General features: G+C 38.7%; 1 protein-coding gene across 1 annotated transcript in view; it reads right to left on the reverse strand.

Moving 5' to 3' along the window:
• Reln (reelin) overlaps positions 1–24,529 on the reverse strand; it is a 295,852-nt gene that overhangs the window by 163,884 nt on the left and 107,439 nt on the right. The window contains exons 9-10 of the mRNA XM_033755897.1: positions 17,745–17,841; positions 14,192–14,432 (exon numbers count right to left, since the gene is read on the reverse strand). Coding sequence (XP_033611788.1) covers positions 14,192–14,432; positions 17,745–17,841 — 338 coding nt within the window. The remainder of the gene's footprint in view (positions 1–14,191; positions 14,433–17,744; positions 17,842–24,529) is intronic.

Here is a 24,529-nt window from a genome sequence, read left to right on the forward strand (position 1 = left end):
ATTGCCCAGTGACCGAGATTTCTGAAGGGAAGGGATCATGTCCATTTAGTTCCTTACTATATTCTGGGTCTTAGCACAGCACTGGCGCCTACAGTGGCATTCATAAATATTTGTTGAGTAGTTTAATTACTGAATGAATGAATGGATGGCATGGCTATGCCCTTTCCGGTAATCAGCAATTCTTTTATGGGGAAATCACCATGTAAAAGTCATTAAATAAGGTATTGGGGAGGTGTTTATGATGTAATAGTATGCAATCTTGGCTTTCAAAAATCCCAGCTTAGTTGAGTTATATCAAAGAGAGGCCTTATTCTAGCATACTGCCACAAGCCCAATGAGTGAGAGAAGATAAGAATCCCCATGTTTAGGGCCGGTGTAGACAGACAAGCTTCATGCAGGAGCTAATCTTATATTGGCTTTAGAAAGGATAAACAGAAATCCAAGTTGGAGGACAAATATGAACGAATGACAAAGGTGATAAGTAGGTGTGATTTGTGAATTAGACCGGAGCCTAAATGTGAAAGCTCTTATATGGTAGTCTTGATACACTATTCTCTTGATTGTGGAGTGCTAGAACAGTGGTGAGACAGGTCCACAGAGATGTTGTATGACAGCTAAACGGGCCACAGCTGGTAACATCAAGTGGGTTGGAATTAGACGTGCTACCAGATTGGGAGAGTAAATAGTTTCCAGAAGTTTGAGAGAGTAGGAGCATATGATCTTCAAAGAGTCATAATACTAGGACACACACAAACCCTCTGGGCCCATCATCCTGGTAGATAACATTGTAGGATATGGCCTAAACCCACTGGGAAGAATCTTCTCAAATGCAATGAGTAATTGTGGATGCTAAGCTGAGCTTATTATGCACGAAACCTCACCTAGACATACTGATCAGAAGCTCGAATTTAGTTTATTGAATGGTAAATAGAAACTACCGAATAATGAGAAATCTAGGGATCCTCTTTTACCATGCATATTGTAAAGACAACCAATGCTAACTGGAATGCAAAGTTTACTTTCCCAATAAAAACCCCACTGAGTTCTAAATAACAGTGTTCACTGTTCTCTTCCGATCCTGCTCAACTGTGGCCTGCATTTACCTGGAATAAATATAAAGATGCAGAGATCAATACAAAAGGCAAGAGCGTATATGAAAAATCTGTTCATGTGAAGGAAATAATTTATAATTTCAGTAATATATTTGTATAACAGAATGACTCACCTAACATGAAACTTTGGCCATTTCTGACTAAATATCAATTTAATCATTTCAATTTTGATTTCATTTAACACACAGAATGGTTTGTTAATATTTGAAAACTGTTAATACATAACTTTTGCTACCCTCCCGAGATTTATATTAACATACTCGATGCACACTTTAAACGTAGCTGAGATAGAAAATTTATGTAAAAAGTAAAATTCTTTAAAAATTGGGTGGCAAATAGTTAAATTAATCTCATAAAGTAAATTGGTATAACTGAAAAGCAAAAGTACATTTTAAAGGAATTTTTCGTTGGTTAATCTACTGTTCACATTTGGTGGCCGAACACACCGTTTACAATTGTGTAACTACTAAAAATTAGTTATCAAATTTCATTTTACCACTGTATCCACAAGTGTCAGCTTATGAAATATAAGTAATATTGACCATAGCAAGTAGGAATAAAGAAACTTGGAAAAAACTTCCCTTCAAATAAATCTTAACCAACTGTAATATTAGGATCTAAAAACTGGTAGGATTTGTCTTTGACAAGTTTCTATGAGGATAGAATGGTATAGTCTTGGCTACAGTTTTAATTACCACAGGGCTGTTTTCAACCGATTTATAGTAAATGAACAACATTCAATACTAAAGCTAAAATTGAACCAATGGCAGTGTTTTTTTAAAAAGTGAGTTTGGGTCTTTGCCCTGAAAACTCCTAATTCTGTCTGTTGTGTAGCTTTCTTCTCCTCTCAAAGGAGCCCAGCACCCTTTCCATGTGGAGCAGGTAGAGGTATTGCTCTTGGAACAATCTCTTCTTTATAGTCTTAGCAAGGTGATATCCTATCAAAAGAAGGCTGTGACACACCCTAAGCCAGCAGCCACAGCTCAGCAGGCAGTGGTTCCATCTTCCCCTCTAATCAAGTCAAGGCTGTCATTTTCTAGGCAGCAGAATCTGGAGATGCACAGAATATAACCAGCTTGCTGTACTCTGCACCACATTGATGATTTCTCCCTCTGTATTCTGATCAGAACCCAGTGTTTTCAAGGCTGGCAGTGACAGCAAGATGCTCCCTGAAAGTCAAATGAGCAAGTAGGGTGCTATTAGGCTTAAAGAAATGGTTTAATTGGCCAAGCTGAATGCCTGAGCCACTTGAGAACAATGAGCCTATGGAGCCACCTCTCTGTCTAAGAACTGGTTATTTGTGGGCTCTGTATGAGGGGTTCTGTGCAAGCCAGAGGGCCAGTGTCGCATTCTCCTTCTGCAGATCCCAAAATTTATTACAAAGGAAATCAGAGCATTAACTTTCTTTTAGGGTAGGTCATGGGGGCTCAATCTATCTTGGAGTTGGGTTGATTTCCCAGATATTCTCCAAATTACAAACTGATAGCTGAATGTATTTGGGTTGAGATAGTTTCAGGCTTTCACATGTTTCTATCTGCATCTTTCTGCCTGTGCACAGGAAACCAGGGCTGGTAGATGAAGGGTCGCTTGAATTTTGCCCTAGAATCTAAATTAATTAATTCAGCACTGCCATGAATCAGGGAAAGTACTGAGGAAGGAAAGAACTGAGATGATAAAGAATGGAACTCAGTTACTCTCCATTCTCAAGGAACTGGGGACTGGAATCAGAAAGCATGTTCAAATGTACTTTTTGTGCTTAAAGACCAAGGAGGTTTTGCACAAGTCATTTAACACCCTCCTCCCTTAGTTTCTCAGGTTGAAAAATAGAATCAATGCTATTTCTGAGACAGGTTGTTAGAAATATATAAGAAAGTATTTTTTGAAACTTCTAAGTGCTGTAAAATAATCATTATTTCTGAATATGTGCCTAAAATATGCTATTCTATTCTGTGCTCTTAGTAGTGGGTGATAGACAAATACAAGAGTATTTAAAAATATTTTTGTTTCTCATCAGAATAGTCATTTAAATTCTTTGTATCAAGTTAAAACCTTTAGTAAAATGCACAAGAATATGTTCCACTATACAGCATGGTAAGAATATGCAAGCATGCATGCATTATCAGGACACATAAAACCATCAATTAGAACTTTAAGAGTCCTCCAAATTTTGACAGATTTCCAAATATTCTCCAAACCTTAGAAAATTCTACAAGATGACTATAGCCATTTTTCTTACAGATGAAAGTGCATTGTATAGTATCAATCTACTATGTTAAAAATCCAAGTGAATCACACATTGAAAGTATAAAAAGAATTTCAGGAAATTGCTTTCAATTTTAATACCCAGCTGTTTTTGTTAGGCATCTATTCAAACTCATGTCATTTATATGCAATACTAGACAATTTCAACAAACAATTAAATGTCCAATTTAGTGAGATACATAAGCTCTTTGGCTGATAAAACAAGAATATTTTGGAATTCAGGACTACTTTATTTTGAGCATCAGGTTTTTCTAAACAAATTATTATGTATCACATGTAACTTTGTGAGTCATAACTTTTGATTGATTTAGATTGAATATGTATCAGGTAAATGAACATTTACTTTGGATAAAGTAAAGGTACAAATTCTGCAGATGACAACATTTTTTCTATTTCTAGCCTTCCTAATGTACACTGATTTTTCTATATCCTAGTAGTTATTTTTACTTACTGTTTTAGCACTGACTGATGACATATACTTTAAACCTCGAAGTACTAGCAGGTACTCAACTTTTAAAAATCCCTTAAAATAGTTGTTCTGTGTTTCCCCTTTGCCGATCAACCATATTTTCCTAGTTTGCTCCTCAATGGGTTTCCTTTATTCGACAAGTAGAACACAGTGTAATGAAGTGACAAGAATTTGCCATTCAGAAAAGCATCAACAGGAAACATCAGTGCAAATTCCTCCGTATAACAAGTCCTTGGCCACAGTTCAGGTTAGCGTTTTCCTAAGGTTGTTTCCTATACTCAGCTGAAAATTTTAACAACTTCACCCCTGGGCTTGTAAAAGAACTTATAATCGCCACCACCATTGTTTTGTTAGGTTTTCACCAAAGAGGAACACAGAGGCATCTCTTAATACTCCCTCCCTGGGGTCCAATGGCCTTAGTGATTCTTTCAGGTATCTACAGCCTGATAAAATCTATTTTTTGAAGACATCCTTTTGGTTGGAATGAGTACACTGGGTATTTGGGTGATGCCAGCTTGCAGAGAGCTGGTGGCAGATGGAATGAAATCTGCCCGGTATGCCTTCCCCTCCCCATGAGCAGAGAGCCATCCATTTCCTCCATTAAGGACTTGTCACTCAGCCTACCCAGCTGGAAGACCATTTTTGATAGCCAAGCTGGCTGGTGGCAGACAATTCAGATACAAAGTGCACTTTAAAAGGAAGCTAAAACATCATTTGTAGGAAAATTGAAAATGCATGGCTTCCACCACAGCCAATTTTTTAATGACTGTAATATTTTAAGTGATTATTTTTGCCACTTCAGATTGCTCCTTAGAGAGGAGAGGTTTTTTAATTAAAATCTAGGCAATGCAAACAGATGAGATATGAGGAGCAGAGGAAAGAGAAATAAGATGAATAAAATTAATTAAAATGGCATTGTTGGCAGAGCCATAAATTAGCCACCGTCCAGCCAGAAATAAAACGCACTGAAGTAGGAACTTCCAGATGAATGTGAGACATGTACTGAGGTGGCTGGAAGTTGCCTGGCTTATAGCCTGGCTCGCATTGTGTTTATTAATCCTTTTGTTATGTTACAGCTGTTGTCATATAGAAATGTGCATTTCTGGACCAGGGATTTGGCTCAATGGTTCTGCCCACAAGGCCCAGAGTTTGATCCCAAGTACCAAAAAGAAAAAAAAAAAAAATGTGCATTTCCTACATCCTGGCTCAATGGTCTTTAAAGGTACAGAAATCTACTTACTATTAAAATAAAATGAAAATAGGAAAAGAATGATTTCTCTCATGGGGAAAACTGAATTTTTAGTATTTTCCACACATTCAATTTCTAGGTAATTTAGTGCCAGTTTAAAAACCGAAAAGTTGGCTATGAACACAGTCCAGGTGCAGGCAGGCAGAAATGCATTTTCTCTAGTCAACACGATAGATTCAACCATGGTGACTGAATTTTAGGGAGCTTCAAGGGTGTTTTTTTCTCATTATTTTCTGGATTCATTAGCATCCACATTGGAACCACTCTGTACTAAGATTTATAAAGATTCAATTTATGATATATTTTGTGACAAGTGTATAATTACTTGGCAATAGTTATGACAACTCTAAAATGGCAATAGTGATGGATTTAAATTGCAGTAATGAGAGAAAGAATAACAATGTAAAATTCCACAGGGCAGTTGTTAACCTTGTCTTGGGAGATCAACTTGACTTTCAGAGTCTGAGATTTTCAGACTTGCCGCCTCAAATTAAGGCCAAACGTGCCACACACGCCTGGCATGCAGGCTGCAATACAGCTCAGAACAAAAGGGCCAAATTTTATAGTGAAGCAGACTTGGCTTCAAAGCTCAAAGCCATTTGGTATTTCTGAGCCTCAGGTTTTTCATCTGTGAAATGGGTATAATTGCAGGGATTCGACGAGAGACTACAAGGAATTTGCCTTTCCCAAAGATTAGTGGATCAAATTAGCACCTGTAAATGCTAATGCTCATTTTCTTCCTCTTTTCATGCATTCATTTAAGAAACCCTCCCTTAGTGAATGCCAGTCTGCCAATTATTGTGCTAGGTACCGGGCTAGGTATAAAGACAATGGAAATGTCACTATGCCTTAAGTGTTCCTAGAGCATAAAATGAATTTCACTTCTTGAATATTGTGCTAACTCAAATAAACGTGTCAGCTTCAGACAAAAACACGACACAACAAAACAAAAACAAAATACATTCCAGCACCAAGGTTGTGGAGATTTGATTGAATGATTATTTTCTGTAGAATTTATCAAAATTAGCTGCTTCTGTATTACTGCAACTCTTGTCATGGTGATCTGGCTCTGTTCCATGTTTCACCAATGCTATTCCACATTAATTACTGTACAAATAGGCCTCATTGGGGGGAAATTGTGAAAAGCACACTATTACATTTAACCCTTCATCCCCGAAGTACTCTTATTAGCTTGACAAATTATATTCTGGCTCATTCTACAATATCATGTAACCACCTCTTGGGGGAAATGTGACAATAAGAGCAATACAATCTGGAGTGAAGAATATCCCAACCAAAGGGAATTTGTGTAGACAGCATGCAATTAACCACGCTGGAATCTGGCCAGAAAATCATAGTTAACATCCCGATTCTTAATGGAAAAAGACATGGGAACATGGAGTAGCCACAAGTCTTACTGAGCTCAAGTTTATCCTCTTTAGAAAGGCAGTACAGCAATCTGTAAAGCACATGTCTGAAAGCATATAACATCCTTCTATTTATCTTTTTTTTTTTGGTACTGGGGATCGAACTTGGGCCCCTGCGCTTGGTGAGGCAGGCTCCAGAACCACTGAGCTAAATCCCCAGCCCCTATCTATCTTGTATATTCTAAGAAAACAAAATCATGATGTGGATTACTGAAACCTTTTTCTGGAGTGCTTAATAGAATATTTTATGGAAGAAACACTGGGCATTATAGTAGACTGGCAGTTCTCTGCTAGGAGGGTATACTCCCAAAAAGTAAGTTAAAATGCCTAGTAGGATCTTCACTTTCACCATTAGTTTTAGGGTTTTTTTTTTCCCACTAGCTTCAATTGAGTTGTGACTTTAAATTTTTCAAATAAATTCACAAAGGTTTTTTTCCTCCCACAATTTGGACATAATAACCTTTTTCTTCCACTGATGATTCAGCAATTTGTGACAATAATACCAGGCCTGTGACAGCAGGAGCTGAGAATACAAGATTCAATTCTTATTCAGGACTGGAGACTTGCCTACCGTCCACTGGGACATCAAATTTGGCAAATGTACAATGTACAAGAGCAATAGCAAAATGAACAGATCCTCCTGCTCTGAGTAATGCTTCTCCTTCATGGATTACTGATTCACCTAGCGGTTATTGTCTTCTTTCTTTCTGGTACTGGGAATTGAACTCAGGACCTTGGGCTTGCCAGGCCGTTGCACCACCACTGAGCTCCATCCCTGGCCCACAGATGCTGTCTTTGTCAGAGTCTTTGGGGGTTTGTTAAACTAGGAAGATCGTCACCACTGGATATTTATCAACATTGAATGTGGTAAAAGGGAAGCAATCAAATTAAAAATCAAAGTAGGATGAAAGGGATTATTCTGTACCTTAGGTACTCCACATCCTTGGTATAAATTTGCAAATTTAAAGTAATTACTTGTAAGGGAATTTCCTCTAAATACATGTGATCAAGTCACGGGCTACTGTAAAGGCCAAACCTTCATAATGGTATCTTTGACATTTAGTGCTGATTTACTTCTCAATTCTGGTTGACATAAATGTGTAGAAAAAGTAATCTGGAATTCCATTCTGGCCACACGATAAACTAGGGTAATAAATAGAAAAAGACTGGCAAGTGCAGGCACAGCAATCAGAGTGGGAAGATTTCTTAGAAATAAAAATATGTGGCACAGCATCTATCTCACAGAGTTCTGCATTTAATCTGTAGGTCAATTCCAGGGGAACAGAAGCCAGTGATTTATATGCTTTTGCGAGCTGAGGATATGCAGGACTGCAAAGCAGATAGAAACATTTATTGTGGCAAGTGAGCAAAGCACTCTCTCTCCTTCTCCTCCTCTCTTACACACGCATACCTGTACATGTACACACACACATCAGAGTCATGGGTGATGCATGCATGCAAAATAAAAATTCTGGCTGTCACCACAGATAGAAGTAAACAAACAAAATGGAGCAGCTGCCTGACCCATGTTCACCTCCGTGGGACATCACTCCATCCAGAAATTCTGCTTCGTGAGTGAGGTATTATGAAAAGACGAGAAGGAAGAAGACAAAAACCTCCACCCCCCAGCCCTCTCCGACTCATCAGTCCCAGGTTCTCCTCAGAACACAGCCTGACCTTTGCAGGGCTTCTCTCCGATAAGCCATCCAAGGCAGGTCGCTCTGGGCTGACTCGCCCATACACTTACACGTCATGCTTTTCTCTGAACTTGAAATTAAGAGTATTTCAGATCTCAGGATGCAAGTTTGAGGCGCGAGGAGGAGATAACTTAACGGTGGACCAGTTCAGCAGTTCCTAGTGTAGCTGATTAATATCACATGCTGACTATCCAGCATCTTGTAGACATCCCGTGCTCATCTAGCCATTTATAAACTGAGGACATGGCCTTCCTCATAATGCTGGCACCCACACAGCATTCAGGACGTGCGATCAATCGTACTGCTCCTATCGTTGTCATAGTACCATTATTGATCAGAAATATAGTGACTGCCACTATTATTTTTGCTGAATAATATCCAGGATCCATGCGGTCTCCGTCCCACTGCAAGTGTCATTCCTGGACATGTCCATCCTACCCAGGGTGAAACGCTAAACCTTAATACTATTTTAAATGGAGAAAGCAGGAAGATTCCACTCATATACTTTTATACTCAATGGCAAAACCAGGACCCATTTCCATAGCTGGTGCTCCAGAAAGTGCCTTGAGGCCAATCATTCCCCTGCTTTGGGTGACAGAATGTGCCCTCAACTCTTAAATGTGGCATCGACACTCACAGCCACTGGACAGTGTTACTGCCAGGTGATGGAAGCTATGGTAGTGAGAGCTATTCTACCAACGTCTGCTGGTGACCTGATACAATGTACTCCATATTCTTAGGATAGGAAGTACTGATGCCAACTCTTGATCATTCTAGAGATCACATACAAAAGTTTATAAAAAGGATGTGGTTATTCCATAAGAGAAGGCAGAGTCACTGTAACCCATAATTAAGACTGGCTTGGTACTGTGTCACAGCTCCTCCCTTTGCATGGTGCAGTGACTGTGTCCTGCAGAGATTTCTAAGGAGCGGGGGGGAGCTCTGGTATCCCCTACACTAGCAGCACTCTAGGTACGGACATTTAAAACCTTACTTGCCTGGTGGTGAACAAAGCACTGCTGAGGGTTCCACGGGAATTAAAAATGGCGGTGGTAATTAGAATACAAGAGAATGTGGCACACACCTGTCATTCACATGGGAAAGTTCTCTGGAAAATCCCAGAGAGGTGAGTCAGGCAGGAGAATGAAGGAAACAGAGACGGCTACACTGGAAGAACATATCAATGCTGTAACTCTATTTAGAGTCCTCCCCAGCTTTCCAACCTCAAATCAAAGAGCCCAGCAGATCTAAGGCCAGGGTGGACATTAAAAGCCAGCTTCCTATATATCTACTTCCTATTAATCACTTACAAGCCAACAGATGGTAATGGCCCTCTACTAATCCAGGGCAGATTGAAACTGGTGACCTGTAACTGCAATTCTCCAGATCATGTAACTCCTTAAGCTAATGACTCTACTGGGTCTAAATCATTGTGCCCTACTTGAGACCAACAAGGACAAGCCTAGATGAAGTGGATTAAATATTCCCAAAGAAACTAAAGGAAATATCTGAGGAAGGCAAGAGAAATATACTCTGTGAATGATAATGATTTGTTTTTATCTTTCCTTATTCGACCTGTTTCCTTCAAACATTGTTTTCAACATCAGCAGCTGGATAGTTCACTTCTCTATTACTTCGAAGCATTTAAAGATATTTGTAGTTAATAGTTAATAAAACTACTATTCTATACAAATGGCACTGAAACTTAATTCTAATGAAACTGTGGCTTGTTTTATACAAGGGGCAGTATTTGTGTCCAATGTAATCAATTGATGGATTTGATTTTAATATTGCTTTAATGGCATATAAAAATGACATAATTTGGGAAATCCACACTTTCCATATTCTATTAAAGGATATTTGGGAAACATAACCAATGTGACTTGGTGACTTTTTTGGTCAATCAGCTTTCTTAGGACCAGTTCTCATGCAAAGAGGGCAGGGTAAAAGAGATGTTAGAATGAGTATGGATGGCCACTAGAAAAAGAATGGTCATTTTGCGCATCCCACCCCCATTTGACAAGCCCTGCTGCATGTTACAGAGGGGAGGAGATCTTCACCAAAGCACAAGTTCACACAGAAACAATGATATATGAACTGGATCCACAAGGATGGAGATGAATTAGTAGGCAAAGAAAAAGGAAATGTGGAAAACCATCTCCAAAGGGCCAGAGGTATGAAATCCTGGGCAGTATTTGTGATGCTGGAGCAAGATGGGGCAGGAGATGGGAAGAAAAAGGCTGGGCTAAGATGGAAAGGACTTTGGAGTACACGCTAGGGAGTCTGGTTTGTATCCTGCAGACCCCTGCAGGAAGGCATCAGGGTCTTGAGTATGGAAACAGCATAATGTAATTTGCATTAGGGAGTAGTGATGATGGAGATTTGGTCTGTAGCATCCATTTGAACAGTTCTTGGCTCTGACATCCATGTTTTGTGTTTCGGTATGGTTGACAATTGATTTCTTTCTCTATAATCCCAAAACTGCTACTCTACTATGCCTCCCAGGGGGGTTACTACAAATGTCTCTTGAGTCCATAGGGAAATATTTTAATACTTGTCTTTCCTTAAGTTGTCTTTAGGTCAGTAGTCAAAACCTGAGATGAGACAGTGTCTAGAATTTTGAAAACAAAATCAGCTGTTACAATGTGGAAAAAAGAATAGTAACCAGCAATTGGGCTGAGCTGCTAAATTCTAATGTATATCAACGGTCACCTGGAGAGAGGAACATGTAGGACATATGGAAAAAAATTTGGTGTAAGACCAAGAAGTATAATAAAATAAGAATCTTTTAATCTATAGCCAGACCATTATGGAGGAAAATGGGCAAATAATTTACAGGTGGATGTTGGGGAGAAACACAGGACAGTCAGGAAGCAAGTGAATCTACAGTCATTGCCCTGAAGGCAGATGCCTGGATTGGATCCTGGTCCCTAAATGCTATATCTGGTCTAGTTATTCAATACCTCTATACTCCAGTTTCCACAAATGAAAACTGGAGCTAAAGCAGCATCTTTTATAGGCTTATAAAGTTCGAGTTATATATGCATGTCTATACAAATATATCTGTAAATCCCACATGTGTGTGACAGTAACTGACTAGACGTGTAAATAAAAATGGGTGCTGTTACTTAACCAAATGGTTCTATTTGTATTTGGAATTTTTCCTTGAATAACTCTGTTTTGTAATATGTATACTTTCTCAGTTGTTAGTAGACTCAATCTCTGATTTAGCTAAGGCAGAAATAACTTGGAAACGTTTAATGAATATAGAAAGATAAAGTGTAGATTGAAGAAATGAACAAAATCCTTACAATTCAAACTTCAAAATAATCAATGCTTGAAACATGTCTGTAACCAATGGGAAAATTGAGATATGTTTTCTAATTAGTTTTATTCAGTTTTCATTTCAGAAGCCACCAAAATAAAAGAATGATATTTGGCAAATAATTGAATACATTTTAAATAAGTGATTTTTATTTTTAAACCTCTAAATTACCTGGCAAACGAAAAATTTTCATTCTGAGATATATGAACTAATCCAAAAGGATGGTCATGCAAACTACTTAAAAACACAAATTCTTAATGCATTTATTTGAAAATTTAAAAAGAAATGCCAGATAAAAATTTCTACCTGACAGGCAACTCAAAGACAATGACATAAATCATCACTACAATTTTTTAAAAATTAGATTTAGGTTCTTTGGAAACTCTCAGCTTGTGACTGGAAAGACTATGAGTAGGATGAAAGACCAGAGAGCAAAAACATACTCTGCCTAAAGTTGTAATTTAATTAAAATTACTACTGAAGCAAAACCACACTTCATGCATTTTTATCATGGGTGATACCAAAGTACACGCAGTAAGAAACTGAACAGATAATTAGATTAGTATAATAGCTTGTAAAATGAGGCAGAAAAAGTACATTTATGCAGCAAAGGGTACTGAGACCAAGTGATAAATAATCATCATGGGAAAAGGGTTTATGCACCTGCTTGCCAGTGCTGAATGGCTAGAGCAGAAATCCCTGTTTTATCAAGAGGCAGTAGGAGAGAATATAGGAAACCCTGACACAAACTCTTTTCTATACCCATGCAAAAGGAATGTATGGAATCTTTAAAGAAGTCATAGTGTTAGGCTCTTTGTCAGAATAAAGTTTCCAAAAGGTTTATTGAGACATTTTCCTGACCTGAGCAAAGAGGACGCCCGTTTTTAATATCTCAACTGGTGTAATTTCATCAAATAACTAGGGTTTGACTGTTTAAGTGAGAAGTTATTTGTGTCAAGAGAGTTCCTGTGTTGAGAGTTTACAACGTAATTTGCAGTTCTTCTAGAGACGGAAAGAAATGACTAAAAGGGGTGAGCATTTTAGACCTTCATATTCAACTTGCTAGTCTTCTTCTGATCTCACCCTCAGCCAGTACAGGATTATTTATTATTATTTGCATCAGTCAATCACATTTTTAAAAATTATCCACGTTGCATTTGCATTTTTTTTATTTGGAAACACAGCAGGGTCCACCTGAGGGGGTAATGGCATTTTTCCTATTGCTCATTCATTCCACATACTTCTTGGGCAGACAGGCCCGTGATTTCAGTTCACATTCATAACAATGACTGACAATTTCCAAATCTGAAGCTTTCTCTGTTTCTGACCTATGATTCTAACTCTCTGCCAAGTACTTTTTTCTCCCTTTTCCTCCAGATCTTCAGGATCTGTAAATCCAAAATGGACGGACCAATTTCCTGTGAACCTGGCTCTTCCTTCTATGTTTCCTGTTTTAATGAATGACAACCCTGTCCTTTCAGGTGCCCAAACCTTGTCTTTGATTATCTGCTATTCTGTTATCTTCTCAACCAGTCCTTGGCCTTCTCTATTCCTCTCCTAAAAATCTTTAAAATATATCCACATCTCCTTATCCTTTCTCCCCTAATTGCAGCAACACACTTCCATCAGAATATTGTCGGTAGCATCCTACTCGGTCTCTGAGCATGTGCTTTTTCCTCTTCCATTGGTCCTTGCCCATCACCTTCAGCACAGAGTCCAAATTCTACAGAAGTTAGAAAGTAGCCATAGCTCTAGAATTATTTACCTCAAATCTCAACCTAAAATGTACTGAGCAACTGTTCTGAACTTTGTCCATGACTTTTGCTTTGTGCTTTCACCTTCCAGTGTGTCTTAGTTTGTGCTGCTGCAACAGCTTAGCATAGATCCGGTTGCTTAAACGACAACAATTGTGTCTTACCGTTCTGGAGGCTAGGAAGTCAAGATCGAGGTGCTGGAAAATTTGCTGTTTGGTAAGAGCCTACTACCTGATTCTTCCTGTGTTTTGTGAGAAGGAAAGAGGGCTAGAGAGCTCGCTGGGTGTCTTTTATGAGAGCAAGGGTTCTACCTCATAATACCATCATCTTTAGTTAGGAGTTCAGTATATTAATTTTGAGAGAACACAAACATTTAATTCCTAGTAACTGTTATGTATAAGGCTTCCAACACTATTCCTCTTGCTTGGCTGCCTCCCAGTTACCATGCAGTCTCTGTGTGGATTGCCTATTGTCTCGGACAACTTTCCTCATACCCAAATTCTGGACTTGTTGCTGCGTGCTGCACTTTCTCAGGAAATCCTAACAGAAGTTGCTTTGAGTTTGCTTGATGATATACACCCAAAGGCCTCTGAACTGACAGTTATGCAAAGGCAAGAAATAGATCTATCTTTCCGGGATTATGCTCCCGGGTTCAGCCCAGTACATGACACCATAGTTTCTCAAAAACAAACAAACAAACAAAAACCAAACAAAACAAAAAGTCCCTTGCAAAACAAACAAATGTATGTGATATTCTATCCTTGAAAGGTATGGCAAGAGAAATAAGAATGTTATTTCTTTAATAGTGGTTTTGGTAAAATAGTTATCTGTAAGTAATTTGGTTTATTGAGCTTTTGGCTTCAAAAGAAGAAGAAAGAAAGCAAAAGAGCCCAAACCTTAACTGTTGCTCCAGGGAAGAAGAGCCAATTGCCCGTGTCCATTGGGTTGAGACTGTCTTCTAAAATGACTTGTTTGTGGGCTGCATTGATGACCAGGATGTTGTCCAGGGCCCAGCAGGCTTCGTACACTTCCCCCACCTGGAGGTCCTCCTGCTTCCACTGGAACTGCACGTGCTCCCCTTTGGCATCCTCGGGCAGGTACAGGATGTGGATGACTGTGCTGATGTTGGAAGGGGCTCTGGAACATATGGTTATGTGGAGAGCTCAACAACATGTACTTTACATTTTTTTTTTTCATTTTGAGACAGGATCTTGCTAAATTATTAAGGTGCCCAGGCTAGGCTTGAACTTGGAATCATCCTGTTTCAGACTCCTAGAGTGCTGGGAGTATAGGTGTGGACCACCACACCCAGCTGAATTTTGTTTAAAACCGTAGTTTCATTATCTCAGAAACATTATATTCATTACAGAATAAATACAACCCCATGGCTCTTGAGTTTTGCAATATCTGATGATTGTTACAATTTTCATATTGAGTGGTGACAGTTTAAATATGAAATGTCATTAGGAGTTTTACATTTAATACAAAGCAGATACTAAGTATATTCAAATGAGCCAGTAAAGGGGGACAATCGAAGAGCAAGGGACATGCACTGCCACGCTTGTGCTAAAAAAATTGAAGTCTATGCAACAGTTTTTGCACATGGTATATAGTCCGTTTAAAACAGTTTACTGAGCTTGATATAAGAAAAAGTAGAAAATTATGATCTTAATGTTGCTTCTCACTCTGAAATTAGGACTCTATTAGGAGACATTTAAGGCCATCTGTTTAATAATCAGTCTAGGTAATAATTATTTTATTACTAGCGACCGGATACATTTTCATATATTTAGCCTATATGACATGTGAGAATTCCCACGAGAATCAAAAATACTTATGTATAATTCTTTACAACTTCATGCACATCAGTCTTTAAAAACATGATGTAATTTGACATGATTTTATATTACATCTGTTAGAATCTTGTTCCTTCTGCTATATAATAAAACATTTTTATTAAACATTTTACTCTACCAAAGTACAAATCTGCTGTAGTAAAAATGATCGTCTTAGTCAAGATTAAAAATGGTACTAAAATGCAAATGAGTAATACCCTGGGCTTGCTATAAATCAATGTTGGAAGGACTGGAGAAAAGTCATATTTCTCATTCACCAATGAAGCACGTATATATATATCTATCTATTTGAAGAACTGTCAGCGAAGGTTATAGATGGTGTACCTTACATTTGGGGGTAATCAATTCCCTTGTCTTTTAAAATATTGCATGATGACTATCTCTTTGGTTTCAAAAAGAATCGAAACTGATGAAGAGAATATATTTTGGTTTTAAGTAGTGACTGGAAATATTTTCACTTTGATCACCAATGCATCAATGAGTGTGATGGTTTGGTACATGGCCTAACACTGAAAGCACCATTTAGTGAAAAAGAAAAAAAAAGAAAATGGACAGCTGAGAAACATCTTTATATGTTGTAATTAAGTGTGTAGTTCCATTATTAATCGTAAAAAGCATATAGCTGTTTTTCAGGAAGAAAAGATACCAGTAAAATTTCCAATGTTTATGCCATATTACTAAAAGTCATTCCCATAAACAACTATGAATATGAGTAAATTTTCACAACTAAATAGAAATTAGAAAGAATAGCAAAATATTCTGTTATAAAATTGGCACAGCAGGGCTGGGTATGCAACTCTGTGGTAAAGTGCTTGTCTAGCATGCACAAGGACCTGGGTTCAAGCCCTAGTACTGAGGGAAAAAAATTGGCAGAGCACGCAGAAGCTCGGCTTGTAGTAGGTGCCTATAAATTATATATTTTATCCTGCCAGAGGAGAGAAAGTTTATTAAATTTTTTGAGTCAAAATCTTTTTTTAATCATTGAGTTTACTGGTACTTTTTAGGTATATAGTAAGTACATTTACAATCATCATTGGGCTCTTGTACCTTCACAGAACAGGTCTTGGTTCTCATTTTTTCCTCACACCCCCACCCTCCCTTCACCCCCTCCTCCCTTCCCTAACTACAAAAACTTTTTTTTCCATGTTTTCGTTTTCTCATATATTTTCTTTTCCCTTATTTCCTTTCCCCTACCCTTCCCACTTCTCCTACACCTTTAGCCCTTTTCTTCCTATTTCACATTGTCAATTATATCATTTGGATCTTATTTACACTTTTAGTTTTTCACACCAGAGAAACTATTCGGTATTTACATGTGTGACTTATTTATTTCACTTAAGAGTTTATCCTTAATAACATTTGGATCATTTACACTTTTAGTTTTTCACACCAGAGAAACTATTCGGTATTTACATGTGTGACTTATTTATTTCACTTAAGAGTTTATCCTTAATATGCATCCATTTTCCTACAAACAACTCTAATCTCTCATTCTTTATGGCTGAGTAGTATTCCACATCTTCTTTATCCAGTCTCTAACTGATGGGCAATTGGACTGTTTCCAAGTTTTAGCTGTTAGAAACTGTGTGAGTCAAAAACTTCTGAGTTAGAGTCATATTTTCAGTTTTGGTTAGACTGGAGCTTAGATGTGAAGTTTCAATTTATTTTTTAAAATACTATTGGAAATTGGCAAATTGGTTTTATAGTAAAGACAACAAATCTAATATTTTCCTGTTTCCCTAAATTAATCACAGTTCTTTTAATAAGAAAATAAATTGAGGAGATAGCTTGTGGGGAAAAAAGAAAACTGCCAGAAAAATGATGGGAAGTATTCTGCTTATGTCCTGCGAATTTAAGAACTAACCCAATCACAACAATCATTTTATATACGTTCAAGGTGTTTCTCCTTTAAATATCTTCTACCTGAAGTGAAGCTCTCACTTTGAATTTGATTTTATGATTTATGCCCTGTACAAGTGGTAAACAGAATTTGAGTTTTGATAATTTCACCAAATCTTTTCAACATGAATGGATTTTTTTCAAGCATTTTATCTAAAACTCTTACCAAAATTTTTCATAAAGAAAGTACGTGATTATAAATTGCATCAGAATTATGTGAGCAGGCTTTAAAAACAGGCCGTAGGGGAAGGTAGAAGGGAAATAACGGCTGGAGATGAGGCACAAAAGGCCCCGCAGCCACCGAGCCTGCATCATCATAGGCTGGGAAGGGTTAGGCGGACACCTCATGCACCCCCGGTCTATAAGCCAGGTGCAGGTGAAGTCACCTGTGGCAATCAATGTACGCCGACGCTCTTCCGCGGAGCATACTGTCTCGAAGGTTAGAGTCCTGCTGCATTTGGACCTGGCATAATTTGACACAGGGACTGCAGATAACAGGACGTTCTGAATGGAAAATGACACTGCTAATATCCTCCTGAAGTAGACAGGTCAGAGGATGTGTACTCATGGAATTCAGCTCCATCAACCATCCGTTACACCACACAGAGAACGTGAGGGCTACAATAAAGACAGAGAGCGAAGGAGAAAGCCGCGGACATCGTCATTTATAAAAACACTCCAAATTGCAACAAACCTAATTTTCTCGAGCTGAGTCCAGTCGGCAGTGCTATTCTTGGCATATGACACGATGATGCTGGGGTCTGAATAACTAAAGCGGCACGAACCTGACCCTGTAAATAGCAATAACAGTACATTGCAAAGTTAAAAGAGAGTATTTACGTGTTATTCTTCCGGATAAACATTTTCAATACTTACCTGAATATTTAGATATCTATCTCCATTCTTCTAACTACACTGAAATTTTCTGTGATATGTTCTCATAAATGTTTTTTTGATAAGTACTCTTAGAAGCCAGAAAGAAGGTTAAAAAAAAATTGAAGATTTCTTTAGAGATACATGACCTACTAAATTAGATTTAAAAAACACTGCTATGCCAAGAAATATCTAAATATTATCAATAATGCTGTCAGTGTTCTTCAAAGTTAATAACTGTTATTCATAACAATATCAATATATATATTAATAATCAATAATGCCATACATATTCTTATGAATTAATAACAATAATTAACAATTAATAACAATTATTAAATGGTAAATAAGTCAATATATATATTAATAATTAATAATGCATACATATTCTTATGAATTAATAACAATAATTAACAATTAATAACAATTATTAAATGGTAAATAAATATATATATTAATAATCAATAATGCCATACATATTCTTATGAATTAATAACAATAATTAACAATTAATAACAATTATTAAATGGTAAATAAGTCATTGAACCAAAGAACAAAACCACCATTCTCTTTCTGCATTGTATATTAGCTAAATGGTGTGACAGTTCTGTGAAAGACTAAAAGCCCTGAAAAGAAAATTCCGGCACTAACTGAATGAGAACTATTAGAGATGTGATTGCTGGTACTGTACTATAGCCTATCATTAGACAGAGACAATGTCTCCATATTTGTTGATTCTCACTATTATTTTCAATATCAGAAACATGAACACCAAAACAATTTCAAAAATTGATCACAAGTTTGTTTTCACATGTTCAACGCATTCATATTGAAAATAATAGTGTGACTATAATGTCAAAGATCTTGGAAAACGCCAAACAGCCCTGAAACATTTGCCAGAAGTTTTTTATAACTAGTATGGCAGATTTTTTTACATTACAATAAAAACAAACGAACCAAAACAGTGCAATTTGCGCTTAACTTTCACCCATCTGCTAGAGGAGCCGTGGTTTCAGCAAATGACATCTGTTGACGGTTTTGCATTTGTAGTGTTCAGGGCTTCCAAGCTTTCATCAGACTCATTCATTTTATTTCAGTGGTGTTTAGTACAAAACCAGTCAGTCTGTGATTGCCAAAGCTGGCAATGTGCTAAAAGGCTGAACAGCAGTTTCCCCAGATTTATTCTCACAGCTGAAGTGTAGGTGGAAAGGCACGAGAGAGAGCATTCATAGGAAGGCCACACAGCAGCCCTGCTCTCATGGGGAAGCCTACCTTATGCCGTTGTAACCACCGCTAAATTCTACTTTTCACGAGCAGCTGCTTACAATAAGTATCCAACTGTGCGGCTGGAAATGGAATTGGGCAGGATTTGTGGGGCAAACTTCAACACAAACAAGAATGAAATCTGGCATAGAATCCACTATTCCAAAGGAAAGTTCAAATTAGTCTGAAGGTTTAAATGCTATTTATGTGTTTCCTTTATGTCTCATGCACCCAGCACTTTAAAGAAAATGTGTAAGGTAAACTCTTGACAAAGGACAGAACAAATGATAACCAAAAAGTCTTTACAGAAGGCAGTTTCTTACAAAACATTTATAAATTGAGAAGAGAGAAGCAAAGCTGATCCATATTCAAATAAAAGTGTGTTCACTACAGCCTGGCTTCTCTCCTATGGTTTTCTTATGCTACCATCGCAATGTAATGAGATTAAATTTATTATGTACCTGTTATACAGAAAGGCACTTGGCGGGTGACTCATTTTTCTTTAGCCACTTAGCCATTAAGTTCTCTCATATCAAAAATATTATTATTTTTGAATTCATCTCCTCCTTGACATTACCTAGGGACCCTCACTGGCTCTGACCTCATCTGAAGTTGGGATTAGTTGATTTCCTTTGTCTCCAGTTAATCTGTCTTCACCCAAGCTGCAGCTGCCATGTCCTTTCTACAAGCCAACTGGATCTTATTTCTCCCTGCACATAATCCTTCGGTAATTCCTCCTGCCTTCAGGATAAAGCTATACAGTAGGGTGAAGGTCCATGTTTCTCAGGGGACAGATGAACAGAACTGGCCATGGCTATCTGCAGGGAGTCCTACATGCAAAGATGACCACAGAGGCACAGGGTCTCTAACAGAAGGGTGGACACCTGGAGGACCATGGCTAGAGCTCAGGGCACAAGTGGCCAGCCAGAGGAGAGGCAGTCCCTGTGCCAAGGAGCTGAGGTAGGAGGCTGCCAGCTGGAACAGGCACCCCTGGGAGAAGCCCTCAGCTCTGGAGATCTGCCCCATGCAGAGGCCACTCACAAACTCTGCTTCCAAATGGCACCAGTCCAATGGATACATGATGCATCACTCCCGCTCAGATGCACCTATGGAACGGGGTGAGATCTTTCTTCACATAAACCTTCCAGATTGCAATCCTACACACCGTCACACAGATTTCAGTCAGCAGAAAATGATGTGCCCTTGGCTAGACTCAACATGGCGGTTTGATTCTGGAGGAGAGGAGGACACAGGGTAGAGTTAGACACTGTGCCCTCCTTTCTCGTGTGGCCCGGGTCCTAATGACACTTCTGCCTCCCTGTACCCGGGACTGTGTGGAGAGCTGACACATCCCTCGGGGAACCTCATAGGGAGTGCGGCACCTGCTTACTTCCCCGCTAAATCAAATCTATATAATTGCTAAGTTCAGAAAGGTACCTGCCACAAGCATACATAGAGATTAAGGGTACCTGAAGTTGACTGCGCAGAAATAAAACTGGTGAGTTTTTAGAATTTACTGAAGACCCCACACAGTCTAAGGAATCTGGCTCCCATGCAGAGTGGCACACAGATTATCACCCTGCCCGGCAGTCGAGGCGCGCAGCAGTCTTTGTGTGACAGGAACCTTACTGGTGCTCCTCCTTTTTGGTCTTGGTTGTCAGTTACTGACTTTATATTGAAAAATAATTTGATAAATGATAAAGATTAACAAACATATAATCCTATTAAACAACCATCATTTGTACCCTATTGACTGTTTAGTCAACACTGCATACTGTGTATAATGATAGACACCTTTAACATTTCTGGTTAATTGATACCTTATAGTTTGTCCCCTGGTTTCGGACACACACACACACACACACACACACACACACACACAGGTGAAATATAAATAGAAGTTATTCCTATTCCTATGCTAAAGGGGAATCTCCATAATACCCAGAAACTACCTTGCAACAAACACCAATTTATCCTTCATTCATGATATTCTGAAGTTGTGCTACTGAATTTGCACCTATAAATCTGGGCTATTTTAATAATGTGCTCATTATGATCAAGTAAAGAATATCTTTATAATTTCTCAGCATCACATGGCAAAATCATATGTCCAAGTTTATCTCTGTTATGCTAACAATGCAATGCATATAGTTAAGGAAAATAAAACACATGGATAATGCCTTCATTTTTTACCCACAAATCTACAGAGCTTTAACTTACAAATCTCCTTTCTGTCCCTCCTTTTCTGATTTCCTCCTATCAAAATGAAACTTTGTACCCTTTAGCTAATGTCTCCCCATTTTTCTATACTCTTTGTTTCTTTTGTTTTTCTTTTAAATTCTGCTACATTCTACGTGGCCAGACCACACTGGCACAGGTTTCTGGGATTCCTGTCCTACTCAGGCTCAGGATTAGACGGCAATGGACTTGCTCTTGACAGAGAAAAGTCTAAAGCCAGGACCACCTTTAAGCTCCCTCTTGTGAACATCTTAGCTCTCTCTAGTTTCACCAGAGGTGAAGATCACAGTACAATGGTGCCAAGAAGAAAGACCATGTGTACTTGGGCATCACCTTGTCTGCAGACTCCCTGCTCATCCCTCTCCTGAGCCCAGCCTGTCACCCAGTCCTGTGCACCCTCCTCCCACACATTTAATTCAGTCTATAAATTCCTTTACTCCACCATCTTCCCCTGAGTCCATCTCTCACCCAGTCTAATTGGTTGCTGGGGAGAAACACACAAAAAGCTGACCTTCTAAAGATTTTCTGTATTAGACATTTCCTTAAAAAAAAAAAACCTATGGAAAACTATATGAATGAGATATTTAAAAACAGTTACATTTCAACATTTCCCAATTAGATAATTATGTTAAAATATTAACTTGATACATTACAATCAAGATTAAGATATCAAATAAAACCACATTTGTGTCCTAATTAACAAATTCTATTAATAGCTTACAAATCTATTTCTGAAGTAACCACTTTACCGTAAAGAAACAATCAATATTTATAAGTACAAAAAATACCCAGTACTTGTTACTTTAAAAGTAAGGAATCAAAAGAATGGCTTTTTACAGTTAGACCCATCACTGCAAGTCTTTACAAATTTATTGTAAACTTGGTCTGATCTACAAAAAGCCTAATATTACACTGTACTTAGCCTAAAATTACAACTGAAGTCAACTTTTTAACCTTGGTCCTATTTTAACAGTACCGTCCTTATTATAATTTAGAAATAATAGACAAGTAGCTTTCTATTTTTTGTTACAGGAAGTCAGACCGAGATGATCAATCATTCACTTAATGAATCAACCGACTATGAAAATCATCGCTACCGTCAGGGCTATGTGAGAACTCAAGAGGCACCACAGCTACTGCTCTGTGACTCCGTCTCACTTTTCACTGCTTCAGCTGTCTTTCAGGAAGAGCAGACCCCTGGGGACATCTCCTTCCACTTAAGGGCTAACGTATTTAATACTGGCACACACACAAGGCTCTGTGGCCCCAGACACTGGCGAATGCTTCTCATGCTGGCTATTCTATCTGCTGGACTCACTCTCACACAGCTCAGGCCTCGGCTCCGTGGGCACACTCGTGCCCTGGCCACCTTTAATAAAATGCTACCCCATCACTCACTGCCCTCTCACTCATTTTCTTCACAGCGCTTATTACTTCCTGACACTTTCAATTGCTTGATGGCTGCCACCTCCTACCAGAATGGCACTCTGCCAGAACCAAGCTTTTGTTTTGAAAATCTCGTCATCTAAGTGCCTTGAGAGATACTCACCCTGAAGAAGAGCTCAGTGAGTAACTGCTGAATGAAATAAGTCTTTCTCAGACAGCTGAATGCTAGAGTCTTTTGGAAATACACTAACAGCATTATCGCTGCTTTGCTATCTCTGGCACTTTTGCAGCCCCGCTTTCCTGCAGGACGTGGGACCTGTCCACACCCATGGAGAAGGATGCTCTGCTAGGAAGAGTCGTGGAGTAGCGCATTCCTATCTCTCAAGCTGGCCCTGAGGACTGTGTGGATCACAATTAACACCCAGTCTGCTCCTCCTCTGTCACATCTTTCTTTGATGACAAAGTAAGCTGCAAGTACAAATTAGTTCCAACTGGTTAAATAAAGATGTGGCAGTGACTTTCATGTTTCTTGTGGGGGCTGCCCTAAGACAGACACAATGATAAGTGCATTTCTTTAGCTCATTCTTGTTAACCAGTGACAAGCAGTGCAAGCAGCAGACTTTGGACAGCAGTGGAAGGCGTTTAAGAGCTTGTAAAAATGAACACTTTTATTCTACAAAGGAATTCCCAGGCTGCACCATTTACCCAAGATTTCATGGGCAGTCAACTGGCAAAGATTCCTAATCTGGTGCCTTTCCCTTCCCCACTTATATCAACAGCAAAAGTTGTTTGTCAACATATATGAGTAATAAAGTCTAATTCTATAGACTATTTTGAATAGAAAAAAATAAAATCCATGGCTTCATACCTACAATTAACAAGAAATAATACGCTACACTATCCATGATTATTTATTAGGACTCAGAACACTAAATGCAACAGTATATAGAAATCTCAGTGGTTCCTCTATATGATTACTGAGATAGGCAAAAGCCGAAGAACATTAAATAAAGAGCAAGCGTCACAATGTGTTTTGGTTTATACGTAGATGTCCCCTCAAAGCCTGGAGCACTCACGGGAGCTTCTGCGAGGTGACACTGGGTCATGGGGATGCGACACTCACCAGTGCGTTAACCCAATGATGAGTTTACAGCCAACTGTGATTTGGGAGGTGAAACCTGGTCTGAGGAGGTGGTCACTGGGGGCGTGGCCTGGAGAGCTCTATCTCCCGCTTTCCCTCTTCCTCGATTCCTCTCTCTGCTTCCTTCTGCCACGCTATGAACTGTTACTCCTCTGCCAGGCCCCTCTGCCGTGCTGCCCTACCTTGGAGCCAACAGATTACTGACTGAGACTTCTAGAGACTATGAGCCAAAATAAGCGATTCCTCCTTTAAGCTTTGCATGCTGGGTAATCTGTCTCAGCAACGAGAAAGTAACTAAGACTGGCTATGACTAGAATTTGAAAGGGCATGGACAAAGGAAGTGAAAAATAAATTTATTAGCAGAATTAACATGTATCTGTGCAACATTTATAAATGCAATGCTCCATTCCAACATATTTAGGGTAGAGAGAAGAGGATTTAACATGAAGGCCCTCACTTACAAGAGCTCTAGAAATGTGTTCACGTGACTGTGTTTTTTATAACTCTTGCGTGGTTCAGATACCATCTCCATTCTGACTTCTCCCCTAACATTGCGCCTCCTAGTGTGGAAGGGGCCA

The sequence above is a fragment of the Fukomys damarensis genome, unplaced genomic scaffold (assembly GCF_012274545.1).
Source record: "Fukomys damarensis isolate Sample0158 unplaced genomic scaffold, DMR_v1.0_HiC HiC_scaffold_4, whole genome shotgun sequence".
Classification (NCBI taxonomy): domain Eukaryota; kingdom Metazoa; phylum Chordata; class Mammalia; order Rodentia; family Bathyergidae; genus Fukomys; species Fukomys damarensis.